Consider the following 21,227-nt stretch of genomic DNA (forward strand, 5'->3'; position numbering starts at 1 on the left):
CACCACCACCACCACCACCTCCTCCTCCTCCTCCTCCTCCTCCTCCTCTCCCTCTTTTGGTGCCAGTCTTGAGATTGAACTCAGGGCCTACGTGTTGTCCCTGAGCTTTTACCACTTGAGGCATAGTGCCACTTCCAGTTTTCTGGGGTTAATTTGTGTAAGAGTTTCACAGATTTTGTGCCTTGGCTGGCTTTGAACCATAATCCTCAGATCTCAACATGCTGAGTAGTTAGGATTATAGACATGGACCACCAGTGCCTGGCTGTATCACATCTTTTAAATCAACACATCTAATGGATGAGTTTCTCTAGCTTATGTGATGGTTGGAATTCTTGTGCTGCCAAATGCTTGCCTCTGCTGGTGAGTGTGTAACACACTTACCATCCACCAGAAGTATTGGGTGAATGACTACTGTGGAATGTTTTCCTACAATGGAATTTTTATTTCTATGGAGTGTGTGCATATAACATTGCGAAATGGATTCTGGCTTGAAATACGAGCCCTATTTTAATAAAGGTTGGTTCCCTTCAACTTCTGTTGTACCAAATGATTATTTGAAGCAATTTTAAGGTTTTGCTGAGTTGAAACTGATAGAATTAATTATATGTCCTTTCTTCCAGCTTCCACCTCATCCGCTACTGTTGTCATAGTTGCTTTGTTCCTTCTCCGGTTTTTCATTTATTAAAATTTTGGCTATATTAAATCCAGGATAATATATTTTTCATTAATAAATGCTAAATGTCCGAGTAAAATAATTCTAAAACAGTGATAAAATATTGCATATTGAGGTTTAATATATACATTTCCCATTTGGAAGTACACAGAATCTGAAGGCAGAGTTTCTCGGCTGATGGAATTAGTTCAGCAGTTTTAGAAAATGTTTGTGGGGAGGGGTGGCAGGACCTTCAGTCATCGATTCTCTCTTTATAACTTTGCCCTTTTAGCTGGAACAGATTACTTGTATAGTCCTTCTAGCTCTGCACAGACTGAATCTCAAGGAAGAAACTTTACATAAACCATTTATACTAAATGTTTGGTATGCTGGCAACATAAATCAACAACAATATCCATTACAAATTCATCCCTTTATCAGTATTATCTTGATAGAACTGATCCCAGTGTGTGGGAATCTGAACTCTGCTTCAATACATCGAGCCCTGGATAATTAATTATTCAGGGCACAGAGAACCTGGCCCCTGGAATGTCGAGCAATTCTTCCTGGTCAGCGTTAACTCCACTGGCAATAATAAATAGAAAAAGTCTCCAGTGATGCCAGTATTTTAAAGTGATTAATCATTTTTCCCCCTTCTCTCCTCCCCCTTAGTTTTGTTTAACTAGGATTTTTCAGCAATAAATCTTTAACAATACAGGTAGGAATTGTTCTGTAATTAAATTTTGCCCTGCTTAATTTCGTACCTTTAATGTGCAATTAAAAATGTTACATTTGAAGAAGCCCTGATCAAAATTCAAACCCAGAAAAAAAAATCCTTTTATGGAATGCTGAGAGATTCTCCATGGAAGATTAGGCTCTTGGTTTTGAATATTAGATTGAGCACATACTCTTGAAAATTGTTCGTCAACACCAGTTGGGGTGTCAAATATTCCGAAGTTTTGAATTGCTTCACTTTCATGCTTATGGTTTTTCTGTATTAGGAAAAGCTTGACATATACATATGTTCCCACATGGAGAGAATAATTAACTTCTTCTTTAACTTTCAGATAATTATGTTAGCTCTGTATCTGAAGGGGATATATTATTTTGCCATTATTTTCTGGTACACAAAATGCCCTTGCTGCTGTGGCAGGTAAATGTCTGAGTGAGAACGACCATGTATTTTCAAATCATGCCCTGTAGAGCTGCCCAGCCATCACAGATATTCTGGGTGACAGGGACAGATGTGACATATCTGTTGTGACACCCTTCTGTACTACCAGCCTGTGGCTCGAGGTGACTCCTGTCCCTCCCTGGTGCTTTTCCCTGCTGCAGGACAGCACAACGATGCACGGATGAACCTAGCCATTGCACTCACTGCTGCCAGGTACGGGGCTGCCACAGCCAATTACATGGAGGTTGTACGCTTGCTCAAGAAGACAGACCCCCAAACAGGCAAGGAGCGTGTGAGCGGAGCACGGTGTAAGGATGTACTCACAGGTATGCTCGTGTCTGGGGGGAAGGGAGGGAGGATGTCTTTTGGAGTACTTGGCCTTGCTGAATTATAATTTTTCTGTCGATTTTCTTTCATGAAATCCAGACTTTCAGAGTCATATTAATTATATCCCTTATTGTCAACAATGACTGGTTTTAACATGAAAATTTCCCCTTTTGAGACTTGGCAATTTTCCTCCTTTGCATTAATAATAATAATGATAATAATAAATGCTCACCAAATCCCCACAGCTTATGAGTGCATTCCATTTCCACTGTAAAAACATATGATTAATAAAATTAAATAAATGTGCCAGATTTCAAAGCATTACTTAGGTGACACCAGCAGTGCATTTACACATCATTAAAGTCAATCACCTTTAACTTGGGTGAGGTTTTCATTCTGACTCTGGTCTCATGGCCAGGCAGGCACTTGCAAAATCACGTTGTTTTAGACATGCCACTGGTTCTGCCTTGGGAATTCATTTCCCCAGCAATTCTGTTTCTGTTTCTGAGTTTCGAGGAAAACTTATTTACTCATCCCCTTTATGTGTGAGGCCTTGATCATGAGAGCTTTATAAATAGACTGAAATCCATAGTGAAAAAGTGGCATGCCTCCTCCCCCTGTACCCCCCCTTTAATTTGGACTTGCTTCTAGTAAACTTAACTTAGGAATGAGCCTTTTTGTTTGGCTCCTAATAACTCTAGCTGCTCTTGTCACTTAGTGTGGCATGCTATACATGTCGCCCTAGGTTATGGTAATGGATATATTAGGAAAATACAGACTCAGTGAACTCAGAGAAACAAATGGGGAAATGTGATGGATGGTGATTTCTTTCACAGGGCAAGAATTCGATGTGAGAGCCAAATGTGTTATCAATGCTACAGGACCTTTCACAGATTCTGTGCGCAAAATGGATGATAAGAACTCACCACCTATCTGTCAAGCCAGTGCTGGCGTCCATATTGTCATGCCTGGCTACTACAGGTAACTGGGTTTCACCTTGACCAATATCACTTGAGAAAGGGATGCAAGTAACTGTTTATGCAGTAATTGCTCCAGCCTAGTGTGTGTTTAATAATAGGTGCTTAAACTCACTGTGCAACATGAGAACAAATAAGCCAAGGAGCTCTTTCAAAACAAAATATTATCCAGGCATGGGAATTATTTTATTTTTTATTTTTTGTCTGTCCTAGGGCTTGAACTTAGGGCCAGGGTACTGTCCCTGAGCTTCTTTTGATCAAGGCTCGTACAATACCACTTGATCCACAGCCTTTTCTGTTAATGTGGTACTGAGGAATCGAACCCAAGGCTTCATGCAGGCTAGGCAAGCACTCTACCACTAATCCACATTCCCACTTATAGCAGTTCTTGATCCTAAGGGGCCATGATTTGGGGCCTAATTTTTTATGTTGTATTTTGTTCAGTGTGTCATGTTGCAAGATTGAAGTATTGGCATTTAACATTATCCTTTAACTAAAATATTAAATGATTATCTGGCAAAATTTCCATGAAAGATACATTTTAATTAAATTATTAAAAATGATTTTTCAAAATAGTTTGATGGGGGCTGGGAAGGTGGCTCAATGATAGAGTGCTTGCCTTGCATGCATAAGGCCCTGGGTTAGATTCCTCAGTACCACATAAGCAGAAAATGCTGGAAGTGGTGCTGTGGCTTAAGTGGTAGAAAACTAGCCTTGAGCTAAAGAGCTGAGGGATGGTACCCAGGCCCAGAGTTCAGGCCCCATGACCAGAAAGAAAAATTAGTTTGATGGAAAATGTGAGCTACTCTAAGATTCTTACATTCACACACACACACACACACACACACACACACACACACACACACACACACTATAAATATATATTTCTTTATATAAATATAAAATATATAAACATATATATTTCCCCCCAAAATATCAGGTTGGCAAAGTGGGAAGGAGGCATAAGTAGGGGTAGAGATAAGAGTAATCAAAAATAATTTCTGCTGGAGGATGGGTAAAAAGCACACTCTTCTGTATGTTTGGAATTTTTAGTAAGAACATTTATCTATTTTTTTGCCAAATCATTAAAAATAATCTCTCCTAAAGAACATTTAAAGGAATCTATGAGGAACTTCATACAACCACAAGTACAGAACGTACCTACTGTTTTTTTATTTCCATATGTGTTTAAGGTAGTGAGAAAGTAGTAATTCTACATACAGAAATGGCTTACATGCAGAAGCATTATTTTGGCCATGTATTATTCTTAAGAAAGATTAGAAATGCCAGGTGAATGCCTCTAATCCTAGCTACTCAAATGGCTGAGATCTGAGGACCAAGGTTCATAGCCAGCCTGGCAGACAATTCTGAGAAGTGATTTTTTTTTTTTTTTTGCCAGTCCTATGGCTTGAATGCAGGGTCTGGGCTCTGTTCCTGAGCCTCTCTGTGCTCAAGGCTAGCCCTCTACCACTTGAACCGCAGTGCTACTTCTGGCACTTTCTGAGTAGTTAATTGCAGATAGGTATCTCACAGTCTTTCCTGCCTGGGCTGGCTTTGAACCTCAGATCTCAGCCTCCTGAGTAACTAGGATTACAGGTGCCCTGCTTGAGAAAGTCTTATCTTTGGTTAACCAAAAAATGTTGGAAGCAGAGGTATGTCTTAAGTGGTAAAATGCCAGCCTTGAGTGAAAAAGCCAAGTGTGACTTAGACATCTTGGGTTCAAGCCCAAGTTCCAGCTTAAAAAAAGAAAGGAAGAAGAAAAGGAAGGAAGGAAGGAAGGAAGGAAGGGAAGGAAGGGTAGAAACTACCTGAGTTCCTTACCTTAGAAGAATATATATCTATAAAAGGAAGTGTTATATATAACTATAAATAGCTTTGTTGTCCAAGGAAGCCACTTAGGACTAGAAATTGTATATGTGGTAGGATCTAAATGAGGTATTTCTTTTCTTCTTCTCTTTTCTTTTTTGTCCTGGTTACACATTTGCCATTATGAACCTGAAGATGGAAGTTCTGAATGATTTATTATTATTATTATTTTCCTTAAATCGTTGTACAAAGGGGTTTTAATTAGACATTCTGTGAATTCAGTGCATTTTGATCATTCTTTCATCATCCTCCCCCTTATCTTCCAACTCCACCCATCTCCTCATTTTCACCTGTACATTGAATATTATGAAATATTTCTATATATTTTTCTATGTAAAAGAAAAAAACTAAGAAATATGTTAGTTTGTCTCCAGATAATATGACAATAGATAGTAGTTATTATCTTCTATTTTTTCATAATTTTCCATAAAAGAAAGATAGAACCTTTTAATATTTAGTATATCATCTAGAGCGTTAGCTTACTGTTATCTGATGACAACATATACATACACACATACATATCATATTATATATTTTAACAATTTTATTTTTGAGACAGTATGTCTTTGTAATCCAGGCTGGCATCAAACTCTTTAGTCCAGATTGTCCCTGAGTGCACAGTCCCCCAAGTTTTTTCCACTGTTATCCCTTAATGTTGTTCTCCAAATGCCTTAGTTTAATTCTGTCACAAAATGACTCAATTCTTTTGGGAAAAACCATTTCATTTTCTAACTTCCGTTTCCTGTCTTTAAAATGGGAAATACCCTGCTTTCTTCTAATGCAGAGACAAGAAGACAGCATAGAGTATAAGATGAAGGCAATACCTTGGCATAGTACTGCCAGGGTTTGTTCATTGTCCACATGCTTGCTACCTGTGTGACCTTGGACAAGCTCTTTCAGATGCTTGGGTAATACCTAACTTGAATACAGTTTTATTTACTTTTTAAATCTGTTTTTTTTTGGGGGGGGTCCGGTCATGGGGCCTGAACTCTGGGCCTGGGCACTGTCCCTCAGCTCTTCAGCTCAAGGCTAGCACTCTACCACTTGAGGCACAGCACCACTTCTGGTTTTTTTCTTTTTTTGCTTATGTGGTATGTGGTGCTGAGGAATCGAACCCAGGGCCTCATGCATGCAAGGCAAGCACTCTACCACTGAGCCACCTTCCCAGCCCCTTAATTTGTTTTGTTGACTGCTATATCCTTAGCTCTTGTTACAGAGCTGAGTGTCCAATAAATTGTTTCTCCTTTAATGCTGAGGATTTAACCAATTACCTAGTACATGCTAGGTAAGGTCTTAGACTGTAACCCAAAGGCCTATGAGTTAAAAATCTTGGTTACTTATTTGTGCTCATACCAGGGCTTGAACTCAGGGCCTAGTTACTGTCCCATGTCCTTTAGCTTTTGTTGCATAATGCTGGTACTCTACCACTTGAACTGCAGCTCCACTTCTGGCTTTTTGGTGGTTAATTGGAGGTAATGAGTCTCACAGACTTTACTGCCTAGGATAACTTTGAACTGCAATACTCATACCTTAGACTTCTAGGTAGCTAGAATTATAAGTGTGAGCCACACGCACCTAGCCTGTTCGTCTTTTATTTGGTAGTGGTGGAATTTTAAAAGAGATGGGGCTTAATACACAGTGTTTGGTCATGGAGTGGCAATGCCCTTACAGGAGATTGCAGGGGTTCCTGCCTCTTGTTTGCTTTTGTCCTGGCATGACTTGAATAGTTTTGTTCTGCTGCTTGCTTATTTCCTACTACATCAATCCTTGAAGTGGGCTCAACTAATCATGGGTGGGAATCTCCAAGACTCTGGGCCAGAGTCTTTTTATGAGTTGAATAACTCAGCTACTTTTTTTTTTTTTTTTTGCTTTCTTTTTGCCTTTTTTAATGGCAAAAGAAAGCTGAGTGACACATTTGTAAGGGATTTTGCTTAATATGGAAATTTTAGAATATGAAAGAAAAATAGAACACTTCACCTTAATGCCCAGATAAAGCCTGTTACCACCAATGAATAACTAAATAACAAAAATAATAACTAAAATAATGCTAAGTACGTGATCACAGATGTCAGACACGATGAACAAAATAACAGTAAAATCTCCCTCCTCTCTCCAGACCTTCCTCCAGCTGTTTTCTATAATCATCAGCCTTGCTTCTAATTCTTTCTATAAAAGTTTTGTGTTTTTACTTGTATAAATGTATATCCCCTTAAAAAAAACTTAACATGAAAGCCGTCATGTTACAGATATTTTTGTATAGCATGCTTTGTACCCTTTATAATAGGGAGGTTTTTGATAAAAGTATAGATATCTATCGTAGATAGATGTAATCTTTTCAAAGCAAAATGTCCTATTAAATCCTAAAAATTCAGTTTAGATTAAGACTTCCCTAATTTATGAAGTTGTTAGTTGCAGGTAGGTCTGCTTCATTCCCACTCCCTTCTTCCCTCCCTCATTCTGCTTGGAGAAAAGTTACTGTCTGTTCTATTAGCACTGGGAACTATAACAGCGGTAATTCTGTTGGAAACCTTAGATGAGTGGTCAGTAGCCTGGCTCTTGGTCAGTCTCAATGCAGGTGAGCTACTTGTCTATAGACTGATGGCCGGAGGAAGGCCTTCTGAGCACTGTCCTTAAGACAACCATACCCCTGGCCTCCCATAAGAATTGTCTTCCTTTCCCTATTAAGACCTTCTTTTGCCTCAGTTTGGAGACTTCACACTGTAGAGATGGTCTCATCACAGCAGTCTATGACACTTAGCAATTGTAACATGATGACTTTAACCAGGTCTGCAGGGATGAGGAAGAGTTAGTCTGGACTTTCTGGGGATGTCCTACACCTGGCTATACATTTCCGTTACATACTGATTCATTTGCAGTACAGTGAGTATGTAGCTGTGAAGAACAAAGACCACTTGTGTCATCTTTCTTGTTGGGCCATTTTCAGAAATACGGTGTTTGCTAAATATGTTGTGCCTCTGACTCAAAGTCTGCATATAGTATTATTATCCTAAGCCATCATAGCAGTTTTTGAGGAGAGAAGAAGAGGCAGAAGGAAAATTTTAATTTCAAGAAACCCAACATAAAAATCAGTTCTGCGAATCTTTTAGTTGATACTATGAACCATTCTGGAACTCTGATGGCAGTTGCGGTTAGGTGCTCTTGAAAAAGCATCGATTAAACATCATAAAATGAAATGCATACCGATAACTATCTTTTCCTTCTAGCCTACAGATGCTTTTTTGCTAGTGATCAGAGGTCAGTCTTTTTTTTTTCTTTCCTTTTCTAGAATGTGTGTGTATCTACTGTTAGCTTTAAACTTGATCGCTAAGTAGTTAACCACTAATTGATTTCAGTTTAACTAAGGGAACTTTTAGAAAACAATGGTCTGCAGGGGGGAAAAATGTTCATTACCTTTAATCCCAGACACATGCATAAATTAGCCCTGCTTTTCTTCCCATTGACACATGAAACATACAGATTGCAGAGAGACCCATACAATTGCTGCACAGTGCTTACTATCATCACGGCTGGTCCTGTGAACAAATGTCACTCTGACCTTGCAGAATTAATCCTTCAGAAGAAAACAAATATTTCTCTAAGGGAGAATATGAATTGGGTAATATAGAACTCATGAAGGATATTTCCAAGTGGATCCTTAAATTTTTACACCGTTCATTCATAGCATTGCCTCCCCTCTGTGCTTGTTAAACTTTATATGTGTCACATATGTCTTCACTTAAACTGCTGGGTCTCTGCAGGCTCCAGTTGCATGTGTGATGGTTATCGTCACCTTCACCCTGTAAATAGCTTTTATTGCAAATAAAGTTTTTGAAGGATTCAGTAGTTGCACTTTTGTAACTGCATTTCCTACTTAAGTTGCTGAGTATTATACTTTTATGTTTAAGTTTAATAAAGATTTATTATTTGAGGCCTATCCTACCTGGTCCATGAAATGGTGGTGGTATACAAAACAAATCAACATATAATTTGTGTCTCAAATATTTGAATTCTGAATTTATCCTATTCTTTTCCTTCCTCCCTTTCCTCCTCCCTCCCTCCCTTCCTTCCTTTCTTCCTTCCTCCTTCCTTCCTTCCTCTCTCCCTCCCTCCTTCTCTTTCTTTCTTTCTTTCTTTGTCTTTCTTTCTTCCTTTCTTTGTCTTTCTTTCTTCCTTTCTTTGTCTTTCTTTCTTTCTTTCTTTCTTTCTTTCTTTCTTTCTTTCTTTCTTTCTTTCTTTCTTTCTTTCTTTCTTTCTTCCCTTCCTTCCTCCCTCCCTTTCCTTTCTCTTTCCTTCTCTCTTTCTCCTTTCTTTTTTTCCTTTCATTCTCTTTTTTTCCTTTCTTTTCTTTCTTCACCAATGTACTGTTTATTAAACTGCATGCTTGAACTCTGATGTATTATCTCCAATCCTAAGTGACTGATTTAATCTAAGGGTATATCAATAGGCAATCAGAAAAGGTGCTTATCAGAAGTGGAGATGTGGCTCAAGTGGTAGACCACATGCCTTGAGCTGAAGAGCTCAGAAACAGTGCCCAGACCCAGAGTTCAAGCCCCATGACAAAAAAAAAAAAAAAATAAGAAAAGAAGAAAAATTGCTAACCAAATATGTGGTTCAGTCAAGGTACTTTATTTTATGAATGAAGCATGACTAAGTAAAGATTTCTAGAGTTTTGTGACAAATACAATGAAGAAAGTATATAGCCACTTTTAGAGATAAAAAATTATTTGTAGTTTTCTATATATGTTAAGGTGAAGTAAAACAATTTCCTTCAAATACCACTGATTGAAGCTGAGGGTCTTATCTTCAGGTCTAAATGATGTGACACTTCCCTGATATAAATGACTGATACTCACTTGAGTATCTCAAATAAGTAATGAATGGGGCCCAGAGTTCCTTGCATAGAAAGTTCGCCTGTGCTTTCAGTAAAGGAAACCTATTAACTAAGTGTTTGTGTGTGTGTGTGTGTGTTTGTGTGTGTGTGTGTATGTGTTGTGTGTTGGTCTAGGAGGTTGAAGTCAGGCCTGGAAGCTGTCCTTGAGCTTTTTTGCTCATGACTAGTGCTCTACCACTTGAGCTGCAGCTCCACTTTTGAATGAATGAATGAATGAATAAATAAATTAGCTTAGCTGGAGACAAGAGTCTCACAGACTTTCCTGCCTGGGTTGGCTTTGAATCTCAGTTCTCATGTTTCAGCTTCCTGAATAGCTAGGATTACAGGCATGAGCCACCGGTGCCCAGCTTGCTATCTTTTTATATAAAACATTTTGATTTGTTTTAGAGAGTTGCTAGCTTCCTTACATATTTGGATAAATCCTTTAAAAATGTAAGAGAATGATAAACATGCAAAGTTATCATTGCCCTTTTGTGTGTGTGTGTGTGTGTGTGTGCGTGCGTGAGTGTGTGTGTGAAAGGGATTTCTTGAAATTTGTTCAAACAGAATTATTTTCTTTTTAAGATGGTGCATTAGGAAAAGCTAAAATATGTATTTAATAGAAAATATCTTTAGATGAGAACTCAGTTAAATCGAAAGTTATGGGAATATTTATTGTGTTCTCTTTGAATATGATGCTTTCAGCTGCCTTCTGTGCCTTTAAGAACTTGTGCAAATTTCTTTGCATGCTATAAATGCATCAGAACAATAGTTTCTAGTCATAATCATGTTGGTTTTGTTAATATTTGTTTAAACTTACCCATTCTATCAAGTGTGTTTTATAATTTGGTTATTATAGACCAGTTTTTAAATTTTTTTTATTGTAAAATAGACCAGTTTTTTTTATTGACTATCATTGGGGAAGATTTCATAGAAGCCACCTTGTTCCATAATGCAATACCATTATATAACAGTGTCTTTTATTTGAAGGATTTTTATTGCCAACATACTCCTTTCCATTGACTCATCCTAGGACATTGTTATTTCATTATTTTCTTCTGCATACATTTCCTTGGATTTCTGTAATCTTGAAATAAATTAAGAAATCTCACATTTGGTGAAGTGCCAAAAGTTCATCTAAGCACAAAGGAATAAAGAATTTTTTAAAACTACGTTTTAGTTTCTAGAAAGTTAGACTCCTTACTTTTCCTACATTTCTGAGACCTTCTACTGAAAGATGTGCCAAATGTCAAATGTCTCAGGAAAATACTCTTCATAGTCTTGGAAAAAGGTTGAAGAACTATCCTTAATTGACCATAATAAAAGAAATTATAGGCATTTATCCCTGTGACATTATCTGATGTGAATGGTCCAAGGAGTATAAAAACCAAACAATTGGGAGTTAATTAACCTTGCATTGTTGAGGTGGAGAGGGTGGTTCTACTGAAGAATAATATTATTATCACATTTGCTCAGATCTTTTTTTGCTACTCAGTTTTTTTTTTTGTGGAAGTTCTGGATTAGAGTAGGAGCAAAATTATAGCATGTGCCTTTCTTGGTTTGCTTCTTGGTGCCTTCATGAATAAAATAGCATTATGGTGTATGGATTATTTATTTATGGATTATTTTATTCATTAATAAATTATTAAATTTATTATCTTATTTATAATATGGATTATTATTAAATTATTAAATTTCTGCTAATGTCAGAAGTGTTTTTTGTTTTTCTTTTTAAATTTCAGCCCTGAGAGCATGGGACTTCTAGATCCAGCAACTAGTGATGGGCGAGTTATTTTCTTCTTACCCTGGCAAAAGATGACCATTGCTGGCACTACTGATAGTCCAACAGACATCACACCCCATCCTATTCCTTCCGAAGAAGATATCAACTTCATTCTGAATGAAGTGCGCAACTATCTGAGTTGTGATGTTGAAGGTAATCTAGACAGTTTGGTTCAGCAAATCCCCTGTGACGCTTTCACTGCAACTGCCTCATCTCTAGTCTGAATCGATCTTCCTATCTGGAATTCCTAGAAAAATTTCAGATTGAAAGAGTTTGCTTTTTCCTCTCTGTTTTCTGCATCCACATGAAGTTCATGCAGGCAGTTTCTGATGATTTTCTAACTCATGCACTTTGAGAAAATGATGCAATGTTTAAATCATTGTTTACTTTTGCATTTTGGAAAGATCTGATTTATAGGTAACAGACATCATAGTAAAACCTGAAGAAAGGAATGCTTAATGGACTATGTCAGTTTATTTGGCATTACTCTGACAAAATACAAGAGATTGGGTGCTTGTGTTGAGAAGAGGTTTACTTAGCTCATGGTTTTGGAGAAAGAGAGGCCAAATTCAGGCATCCCCATCTGACTGATCTCTAGGAAGTGCCTAACAGGATGGGAGTGCATGTGAGAGAGGAGTCAGACTTGCAGACTTGCTTTTTTTTTTTTTTTTTTTTTAGTGACAATTTTGCCTTGGGAACAAATCCATTTTTGGATGAGGAGAAATGACTCAAAAAGTAAAACCAGGGTCAGTCTCTTCCAGAGGATGGTTATGGTAGTCATTCACCTCTTAATGTCTCCACCATCTTTCATATTACAATGGAGACCAAGCCTCCAGCAAATGAAATCTTTGGAGAACAAACTGTATCAAAACCATGGCTTTTTGTCACAATGTGGAAAGCCCAGTGAAGATACAGCAACTTCTCTATCTATCTATCTATCTATCTATCTATCTATCTATCTATCTATCTATCTATCTATCATCTATCTATCTGTTGTGGAGCTTGAATTCAGGCCTGAGTGCTTGCTGTCCCTGAGCTCATTTGTTCAAGGTTAGCCCTGAACCAAATTGAGCCACAGCTCTACTTCCAGTTTTCTGTTGGTTAATTGGAGATAAGTCTCAAGGACTTTCCTGCCCTGACTAGCTTTGAATCTCAATCCTCAGTTCTCAGCCTCCTGAGTAGCTAGGTATGAGGAACCAATACTCAGCTAAATCTTTATATATTAAATCACACAAGTTTAAGACTTTTTGACTACTCTTCATTTATTTATATCAGCAATCTTCTTATAATGTTCTTATAATGTGTATGAATGCAACTCACTAGCATCTATGAATCCTTTTCTCAGAAGGGATTTTTATTTCCATTTTGTAAGCATATACTTTTACAATCAAAGTGCTTTAAAAATGGCTCAGGTTACTGTCTTATTTTAATTGATTAATCCACATATATTCTTAGTTAATTCTAACTTAAGGCAATAGATATAATTTTTATCTGAATAGAGTCTCTTTGGATATACTATTGGTGTAAAGATATTATACTCACACATAGTTTTTTTAAATAAAATATATCTTTCCACATTTCAGTACTCAAACCACATTATCATTGTAGCTTGAAACTTTATTTTTCATCTTGAAATTTAGGAGGAGCTCCAATGTCTGATGGCTGCATTCAATGCATTTAGTATTGATAGTGAATCCTGCTTCATCTCATGTTTATTTGGGTATCATTTTTGTTAAAAATGGGCTTATTTTTGTTCCTGAAGATCAAGAAGTTTAGAATGTTGGAGAAAACATAAGATTAATGCAAGAGCAGGGAACTCTAGGTTGACAGGTTTTTTTTTAATTGGTCATGGATCCTGAACTCTAGGCTGGAGCACTGTCCCTCAGCTCTTCAGGTCAAGGCTAGCATTCTACCGCTTGAGCCACAGCACCACTTCTGGTTTTCTGGTGGAGATAAGAGTCTTATGGACTTTCTTGCCTGGCTGGCTTTGAGCCATGATCCTCAGATCTCAGTCTCCTGAGTAGCTAGGATTACACTTGTGAGCCACTGGTGCCCAGCTTTAGGTTAACAGTTTTGAAAAGCTTAAAGTTTGGATGTAATGAGAATGAGAAATCTGTTTCTATTCTGAGGGTCTGGTGTGCTGGAGGCAGGAGTGGTTTTCAGAAGGACACTTGTCCAGATTGTGGCTGGGGATGTTAGTAGTGCAATGAGCCTTGTGCTCTAACAGACTGGATCACTTTTATATTATTATTAGTGAGGACACATGGTTGATCCACAAAGTCCTTTCAACTACCAAACTTACTGGTAGTCAAGGAATTGGTGAAACTAGCCAAAGGTTATTGTTTATTCTGACATTCAGCAAAAGTGGTTGAAATTACTACCTAATCATTCCAGATCACGCCTTTCTCCTGGTACTCACCTTGAGATTATGGGTCCTCAAGGTAGCAGATCTCCATGATAAAAGCACATGTGACTGCTCTGTCATAGACTTCATTTATTTCCTTATGTTCACAACCAATTACACTTTTCCTATTTATAAATCTATGCCTGCATTCTTATTTCTAGTTGACTGAAGACCTGTTTGAGAAATTGCATTTTGGGTCTCAATATAGAGTATTACTTAACACACTAGAAGTACATCTCTAACTTAAAGACATTCACATTTCTGTTTCTTTTCAAGGAATTTTGGTTGAACCCCAAATTCTCCTATACAAATGAAAGGAGAAAAAAATGCTGAAGAAAGATTCGGTTTGATTCAGATCTAATTTTTTATTATAAGCTATAATATTCGAATATTTCTTTTTACATACTTTATTTAAAAAATAACTACATTTTTTTTTTTTTGGTCCTGTGGTGGGGCCGGAACTCTCTGGGCCTGGGCGCTGTCCCTCAGCTCTTCAGTTCAAGGCTAGTGCTGTACCACTTGAGCCACAGCACAACTTCCAGCTTTTTTCTTTTTGCTTATGTGGTGCTGAGGAATAGAACCCAGGGCCTCATGCATGCAAGGCAAGTGCTCTACCACTGAGCCACCTTCCCAGCCCCATAACTCTACATTTTTATACTCAACTGTGCTAAGAAATCATATTGCCTTTTGAGGTTTTTTTGTTTGTTTTTGGTGACTACCTCAATAGTTGAGAAAACTGAGGCCTTATGAGACTACATTGTTTTGCTCATAGCTAGTTAGATTTAGAGCAAGGAATGTGAATGTAAGCACTCTGTTTAGTAGGCCTGGATTCCATGATGTTCTTAAATCCACTAGGGAGGGTATCATTAGTGTATTTCATGGAAGCTCTGGACATCTTCAGAATGCAGGTACTTTGCTCTCTATTGATCTTATGTAGAGATGAGTCTTAAATTAGAGTAGCTTTTCATTTCTCATCATGAATCCCTTCAACTAGTCTTCACAGATTAAAAAAAAGTTGGGTTCAGATCCTAGACCAATAGTTTTGAAATGTTTTGCATTTAACAAGGTTGAAATAATTACTCTAAATAAAAGCATTTGTTAAATGGAGAACTAAAATTCTGACAATAGTTTCTGAGCCTCCTCCAAATGGCTATAGCTTTTTTTTGTGTGTGTGTGTGGGTCATGTGACCTGAACTCTGGGCCTGGGTGCTGTCCCTCAGCTCTTCAGCTCAAGGCTAGCTAGCGCTCTACCACTTGAGCCATAGCACCACTTCCAGCCTTTTCTGTTTATGTGGTGCTGAGGAATTGAACCCAGGGCCTCATGCATTCAAGGCAAGCACTCTACCACTGAGCCACCTTCCCAGCCCTAAATGGCTATATCTTTAAGTAAGATCGAGAGAGGAGAAAAAAGTCAAATCCTAATACTGCATGCTGTTCCAGCAGCTGCCACACTTGTGCAAAATTTGTCAGAACAATTCTGAAAAGCATTTTGTCTGTTGGGAATAAGACTATGTCTTCTTTTACAATTTAGAAAGCTTTCCATTCACAGGCAGGATTTTCTAGATTACTTGTTTGTTCTTTGCTGAAATGGGTAATTGATAGATCTGCAGTTCGTATTGAGTTAGGAAGAAAAATGATCTTTTGAAAAATGTATCATTAAGTCTTCTGTGTAGAGGTTAATCAGAAGATTGCAGTGGCAAGACTTAAGCTATGACTTAACCAGATTGAGAGAGACAGAAGATTTGTTGAGTGCTTTATCCACGTAGTTTTTCTGGAGTGCTTCTCTAGGCAACTTGTATACGTGTACACAGGTTTTCACATGTGCAATTAGTTGTGTTTATAGATTGCCTGTTATTCAATTAACAACTGAGCTGGCCATATCAACTCACTGCAGACCTGCCTTTTCCCTGCCAGAGATTGTACGAGGGTTATCAACTTACACAGGCTTGGATGTTTTCCAGCTGTTTAATTATAGTGTCACACGCTTTGCTTTTCCTAGTTTCATTAGTTTATAAATGTAATATGGTATCTTATTTCTGTGATTAACACTTCATTCCAGCAGGTTAAACATGCCGGTAGAGAAGTATTGATTTCTGACACTGTTTCCCCTGTGTTCATTTAGATATTTTCACATGGCTTTTATTGATTTTTTTTTTTTTGCAAGTGGCAGACATGAGAAAGAATTACCCAAAATGTGTACCTAAGTAACTAATATGATATATAGTAACATATTTAGCTCTTAATCCTCACTTCTTATGGGCTTCATTTTCTATTTATTTTGAAAACAAACACTTGCCAAGTGTGTAAGAATAAAAATATTAATCACAATCTTTTTTTTTCCAACAAGCTGTGAAAATGTCTATTAAATTTTACTATTTATATTTTACTCTTCATTTTAACCCACTTGAATCCTGGAGGCATTATATCAGGGATATAATAAAAATTATTTTTAAGCATGATAGTGGAAGGCCTATTTTAGTCTCTCCTTACCTTGTAGAATTGTTGCCAACTACTTTTAGGCACATTGGAGGTATTGCCTGGATCTTGTTTTGTTTTCAACATCTGGGAAATTGACACCTAAAAATTCAACTATGCACCCTCTGAGTGAACCATTCTAATAATATTCTTCAATTGTGGTACTTTTTTCAACTTTATCTGGTGATAGTTTTGTTACATTTCATTTTATTTGTAGCATTCTCCTATTTTGAAAGGAAATATCCAATTGTTTAGAGGAAGTCTGGCATATTGTCTCAGAGGCTCAAATATTTTTACTTTTAATTTTGTGATATTGGTTTTCATATTTTGACATAAAAATGTTAGAGAATGCTTTAATTCCACTTAATATTTATTGATCACTACACGATTCTTGATAAAATATTTGATATATGGAGAGAGACTAGCTGAAAACTACTAACATGGCTAGGAAGAGATAAATTAGTCATGAAGTTTTGTGTAGCAATCTTGGCAGGGTGAGGACTAGAAAAATAAGATGGATCTTTGAACTCTGAAGCATGAAAGGCCCAATTTATGTTATTTTCCTCTGGAACTTTACCATAGAGAATTACAGTAAGTCATATTTAATACTACCTTTTACCTAGATTCTGTATGATAGAGCCAGTGTGTAGGTTAGAATTGAATGAAAGAAATAATTGAGGAAAAATAGGATTTATTTCTTTGATCTCATGAAATTGGTAAAAGGATAGTTTGAAATGATAAATACAAAGTGTATTTTATATTCTGTAAAGTGAAGATGAAGGATGCTACTAAAGCAGATTTTATTCTCATGTGGGAAGCAAGTACAAGAAAACTTCAATGGTGATCTAGAGTGATCTACCAGGACAAGTCTGATAGCCACTGTTAGGTGGCATTTACTCTAGTCTTCCTTTGTGCCGTATGCTAGTCATTCCCTGCTCATGGCTACTTAAATTTATATTAGTTAAAATTAAAGGTTGAAACAGACTTCTTCAGGTATGTGAAATCACATTTGGAAAGTTTAATAGCTGCATAGTTCTAACAGCTAGTAAATTGAACATTGAAGACAGAACATTTCTATCACAACAGAAAAGTTCAACTATCATTAAAGAAGGGGATGGTTAAATTGTTAAATAAGACGAAGACTACCTTATAATACAGGAACTCCATATACAAGAAGGTTTAAGAAATGACTAATTTAGTGATTTAGCTATATTGATGACACTCAGCTCTTATTTTCCTTTGCCATCTCCAAGTTGGTTTATCCTAAAGTTGCCCCCCCCCCCCCTGGAGTTACAACACGGCTGCCGCAGCTCCTGGCAGAATGAAAAAAATATGGTTAGTAGTTCTCTACTCTGGCTGTTCATCTGCTGCTATCGAATCTATCTCAAGAAAATTTTAATTAGGGGTTATCTAAGGGTAGATGAAGTTTCCAACTTGGGCAAAGAAGGCATAAGGAGAGGAATGTTAGCTCAGTTAGTTGCTAATTTATATCTAAGAGGTTAGAGTTATCTCTTCACGTTTGGTCATGCTGTGCTTTTCAACATAGTTTATAACTTGGCCCTAAACTGTCTTTACTGAATTTTAGTGATGTGGAGGCACAAACTGTATTCTTCAGAAACAAATAATATTTTCAAAATCCAGAAAAATAGTCAAATCTTATTGTTAGAAGAGAACTGATTGGTAGATAACCTAATCCAAACAACCACTGCCTAGTCTAATAATATTATGATCCTATAGGCAGTAAAAACATTTACATTTTAAATAAAATTTGAATTGTCCAGTTTCAATAATTCAGTTTTGAATAACTTGAATAATTCATTTTAACAATCATCTGATATAACTCTCAGACTAAGTAGCTGAATACTAAGCTATCTGGCAAAGTAAGGTTGTTATGAACTTTTTTTTTTGCTCTTGTTTCTGAGCCTTTAAAATGATCTTTAAGTAGTTATACAAAGTAGTTGCCACTTAACAAAGTATTTTATGAACTCTTTTATTCTGATAGTGAGTTGTTTGCTTGATTGATGATGAGTTCCAGGAACATAAAATTTGCACCCTTGTAAACACACATTATTTTACTTCGTTTTCCTTCATGAATGAAAAATCTGGTTGAATGAAGAATCAATGAAGAACCATGTTGCTTTTTGTATTTCCAGCAATTGATGATGTAGGTTTGTCTTTCTGCCTATTAAAATGGAAAAAGTAAAGCATAAGCCACAAATGATTTGCATATGCTTAAGATTTATTCTGGAAAGATGAATCTTCTCCCCCCAAATATTTTAAAATTTAGTCAAAGGTTTTGAAGAGTCAAAACAAAATTCCTGATCAGTGTGGGTACCTAAGGAATTTCATATTTGTTGGTGAGATTATGTGGTAGCCACAGTGACATAGTATGTGGGTTGGGTTGTTTTATTTTTGAGCTAGAAAGACTGCATAAACTGTAATGGAAAATAGTAATCACTTCCTAATGATGTTTTGTTTTACTTTTTTAAAAATAAAGGTTGAAACATGTTGTGCTATTTATATAGAGGTTTTACAAGATTTGTAGAATTATGTGAAGCAGGCATTAACCTCTAGTCCACAGAAACCACCCAGATTAAAACTATTTGAAAGAATGCATGCATCACAGAGAACTAAGACAGGAATCTCAGCACTCAGATCCCAGATGGTCTCTAGTTAACAAGACTGAGAAACCAGCTAAGAGTGATCCTTTTCCCCTCATTTCAGTTAGAACACTGGAGTTTGGGTTTGATTAAATACCCCCATGAGGGTATATGCTCTTCTTTTATTTCACATGACAGTTGTTTTAAGAGTGTGCTCCTTAGGAAACTAGATTTACTTTAGTTGATTTTTTTTAAAATAAGAAATATACTTTTAATTTGAGATCAAGGCAGGGTGATTATCTGTCATTCAATATACCATGTTTTTAGCATCTTTCTCTCCTATACTTGGTAAAATTCTCCTTCTAAATCATTTGAAGAAACTTTGTGATTCCTTAATACAGTCAGCTAGATACATACCTACATACTTTTCAGGTGATACTGAATGTTTATATATGACCAAAAGGGATAAGCAGGAGCTGAAACCTAGTCTTTTCTTTGCCAATAAAAATGTGTACCTGGAAAAGTATTCATTAATTTAGGGATTACTACTGAGGACTGAACCCAGAATCTTTCATATGCTGGGCAGGTGCTCTCCTGTATAAGCCATACCCCAGCCCTTGCAAGATATTTACTAATTTCAGCTAAATGATAGACATGATACTTTTATGTTAGATACCAACTATGTTCTGTTATGTCTCATATTTTGAAACTCATTTGTTCATTTTGTTGCTTGTGTCAGAACTTCTTTCCTTTTTTTACTTTTAAAAAATGAATACTGGGCTGGGAAGGTGGCTCAGTGGTAGAATGCTTACCTTGCAAAGAGGCCCTGGGTTTGATTCCTCAGCACCACATAAGCAGAAAAAGCCAGAAGTGGTGCTGTGGCTCTAGTGGTAGAGCACTAAAGCTGAAGAGCTGAGGGACAGCACCCAGGCCCAGAGTTCAGGCCCCATGACTGATTAAAAAAAAAAAAGATGAATACTATTCTGCTGTATTTATTTGCCACCTTTTGTTTCATTTGTGTATTCATCTGATCATGGGCACTTAAGTTGATTGTACTCTTTGACTTTCATGAGTAATTTTATGAACATGAGTATACACATTTTCCCTACTTTCGGTTCTTTGTATCCAATTGTAGTTGAGAAATAATATGGCAATTCTAGATGTTTAATTGCGTGAGAAACTGCCTTATACTTTTCAAAGAAGCTATACTTTTGTTTCCTAGGTTTTGTTTTGTTTTCTGTTTATAATAATCATCCTAACAAGTGTAAAATGTACCTCACTTGTGGTTTTCATTTGCATTTTCCTAATAATTAGTGACCTTTACCATCTTTTCATGTGTTTATTCATCTCTTGTGTATCTTCTTTGTGTATCAGTTTCTTTGTACATTTCTTAATTTAGGTTACTTTGTTGTTATGATGAGATTTAAGGGTTCCTTAAGCACTGCAGATATTAACCTATTGTCAGATATAAAATTTGCAAATATATGATTTTCCATTCTGTTACTAGAGTGTTTTGATTCACAAACTTTTTAGAATTCCATTTTATCTTTTTCCCCCTTTTGTCATCTGTGCTTTTGATGTCACCTCCAATAATTCATTACCAAATCCAGTATTATGAAACATTTTCCTTTATGCTTTCAAAGAGTTTTATCGTTTCAGCTCTTATGTTTGGTCTATGACTCATTTGACTTAATTTTTTTGTATATGGTGCAAGGGAAGAATAATGGGTGGGGCATGATAGGAAGGTGGTCAGGCACAGATGAAACAGAACATTTAACATTTATGTTATCCAGAGTGAATTAATGCCTGTCAAAGCAGGTGAAGAAGGAAGGAGATGTAAACATTAACTTTTCTGCAGTCTACATTGTTAGTTTTTGTTGGATTGGTGTACATAGTTATCTACATCATGGAGTGTAGGGAAAGAAGCTATGTGACCTATGTAGCTGCACTAGATAAAGAATAGATTCTGAAAACCTTGCCATTGAGTTTTGCCCATGTCTGATGGTAGACTTGAACCACAGCTAATCACTGTTCTCAGCCATTTTTAGGTAAGTGATCAATGCCCTCCAGCTGTTAATTGTCAAATTCAGTTCTTAAAC

The 21,227-nt window shown here is 36.8% G+C and overlaps 1 protein-coding gene across 2 annotated transcripts in view; it reads left to right on the forward strand.

The window, feature by feature from the left end:
• Positions 1 to 21,227, forward strand: part of Gpd2 (glycerol-3-phosphate dehydrogenase 2 (mitochondrial)) — a 161,169-nt gene that overhangs the window by 108,451 nt on the left and 31,491 nt on the right. For both annotated transcript variants that reach the window (XM_013030067.1, XM_013030063.1), the window contains exons 7-9: positions 1,988 to 2,152; positions 2,990 to 3,134; positions 11,609 to 11,802. In XM_013030067.1, coding sequence (XP_012885521.1) covers positions 1,988 to 2,152; positions 2,990 to 3,134; positions 11,609 to 11,802 — 504 coding nt within the window. The remainder of the gene's footprint in view (positions 1 to 1,987; positions 2,153 to 2,989; positions 3,135 to 11,608; positions 11,803 to 21,227) is intronic.

This window comes from Dipodomys ordii, unplaced genomic scaffold (assembly GCF_000151885.1).
Source record: "Dipodomys ordii isolate 6190 unplaced genomic scaffold, Dord_2.0 Scaffold5, whole genome shotgun sequence".
Classification (NCBI taxonomy): domain Eukaryota; kingdom Metazoa; phylum Chordata; class Mammalia; order Rodentia; family Heteromyidae; genus Dipodomys; species Dipodomys ordii.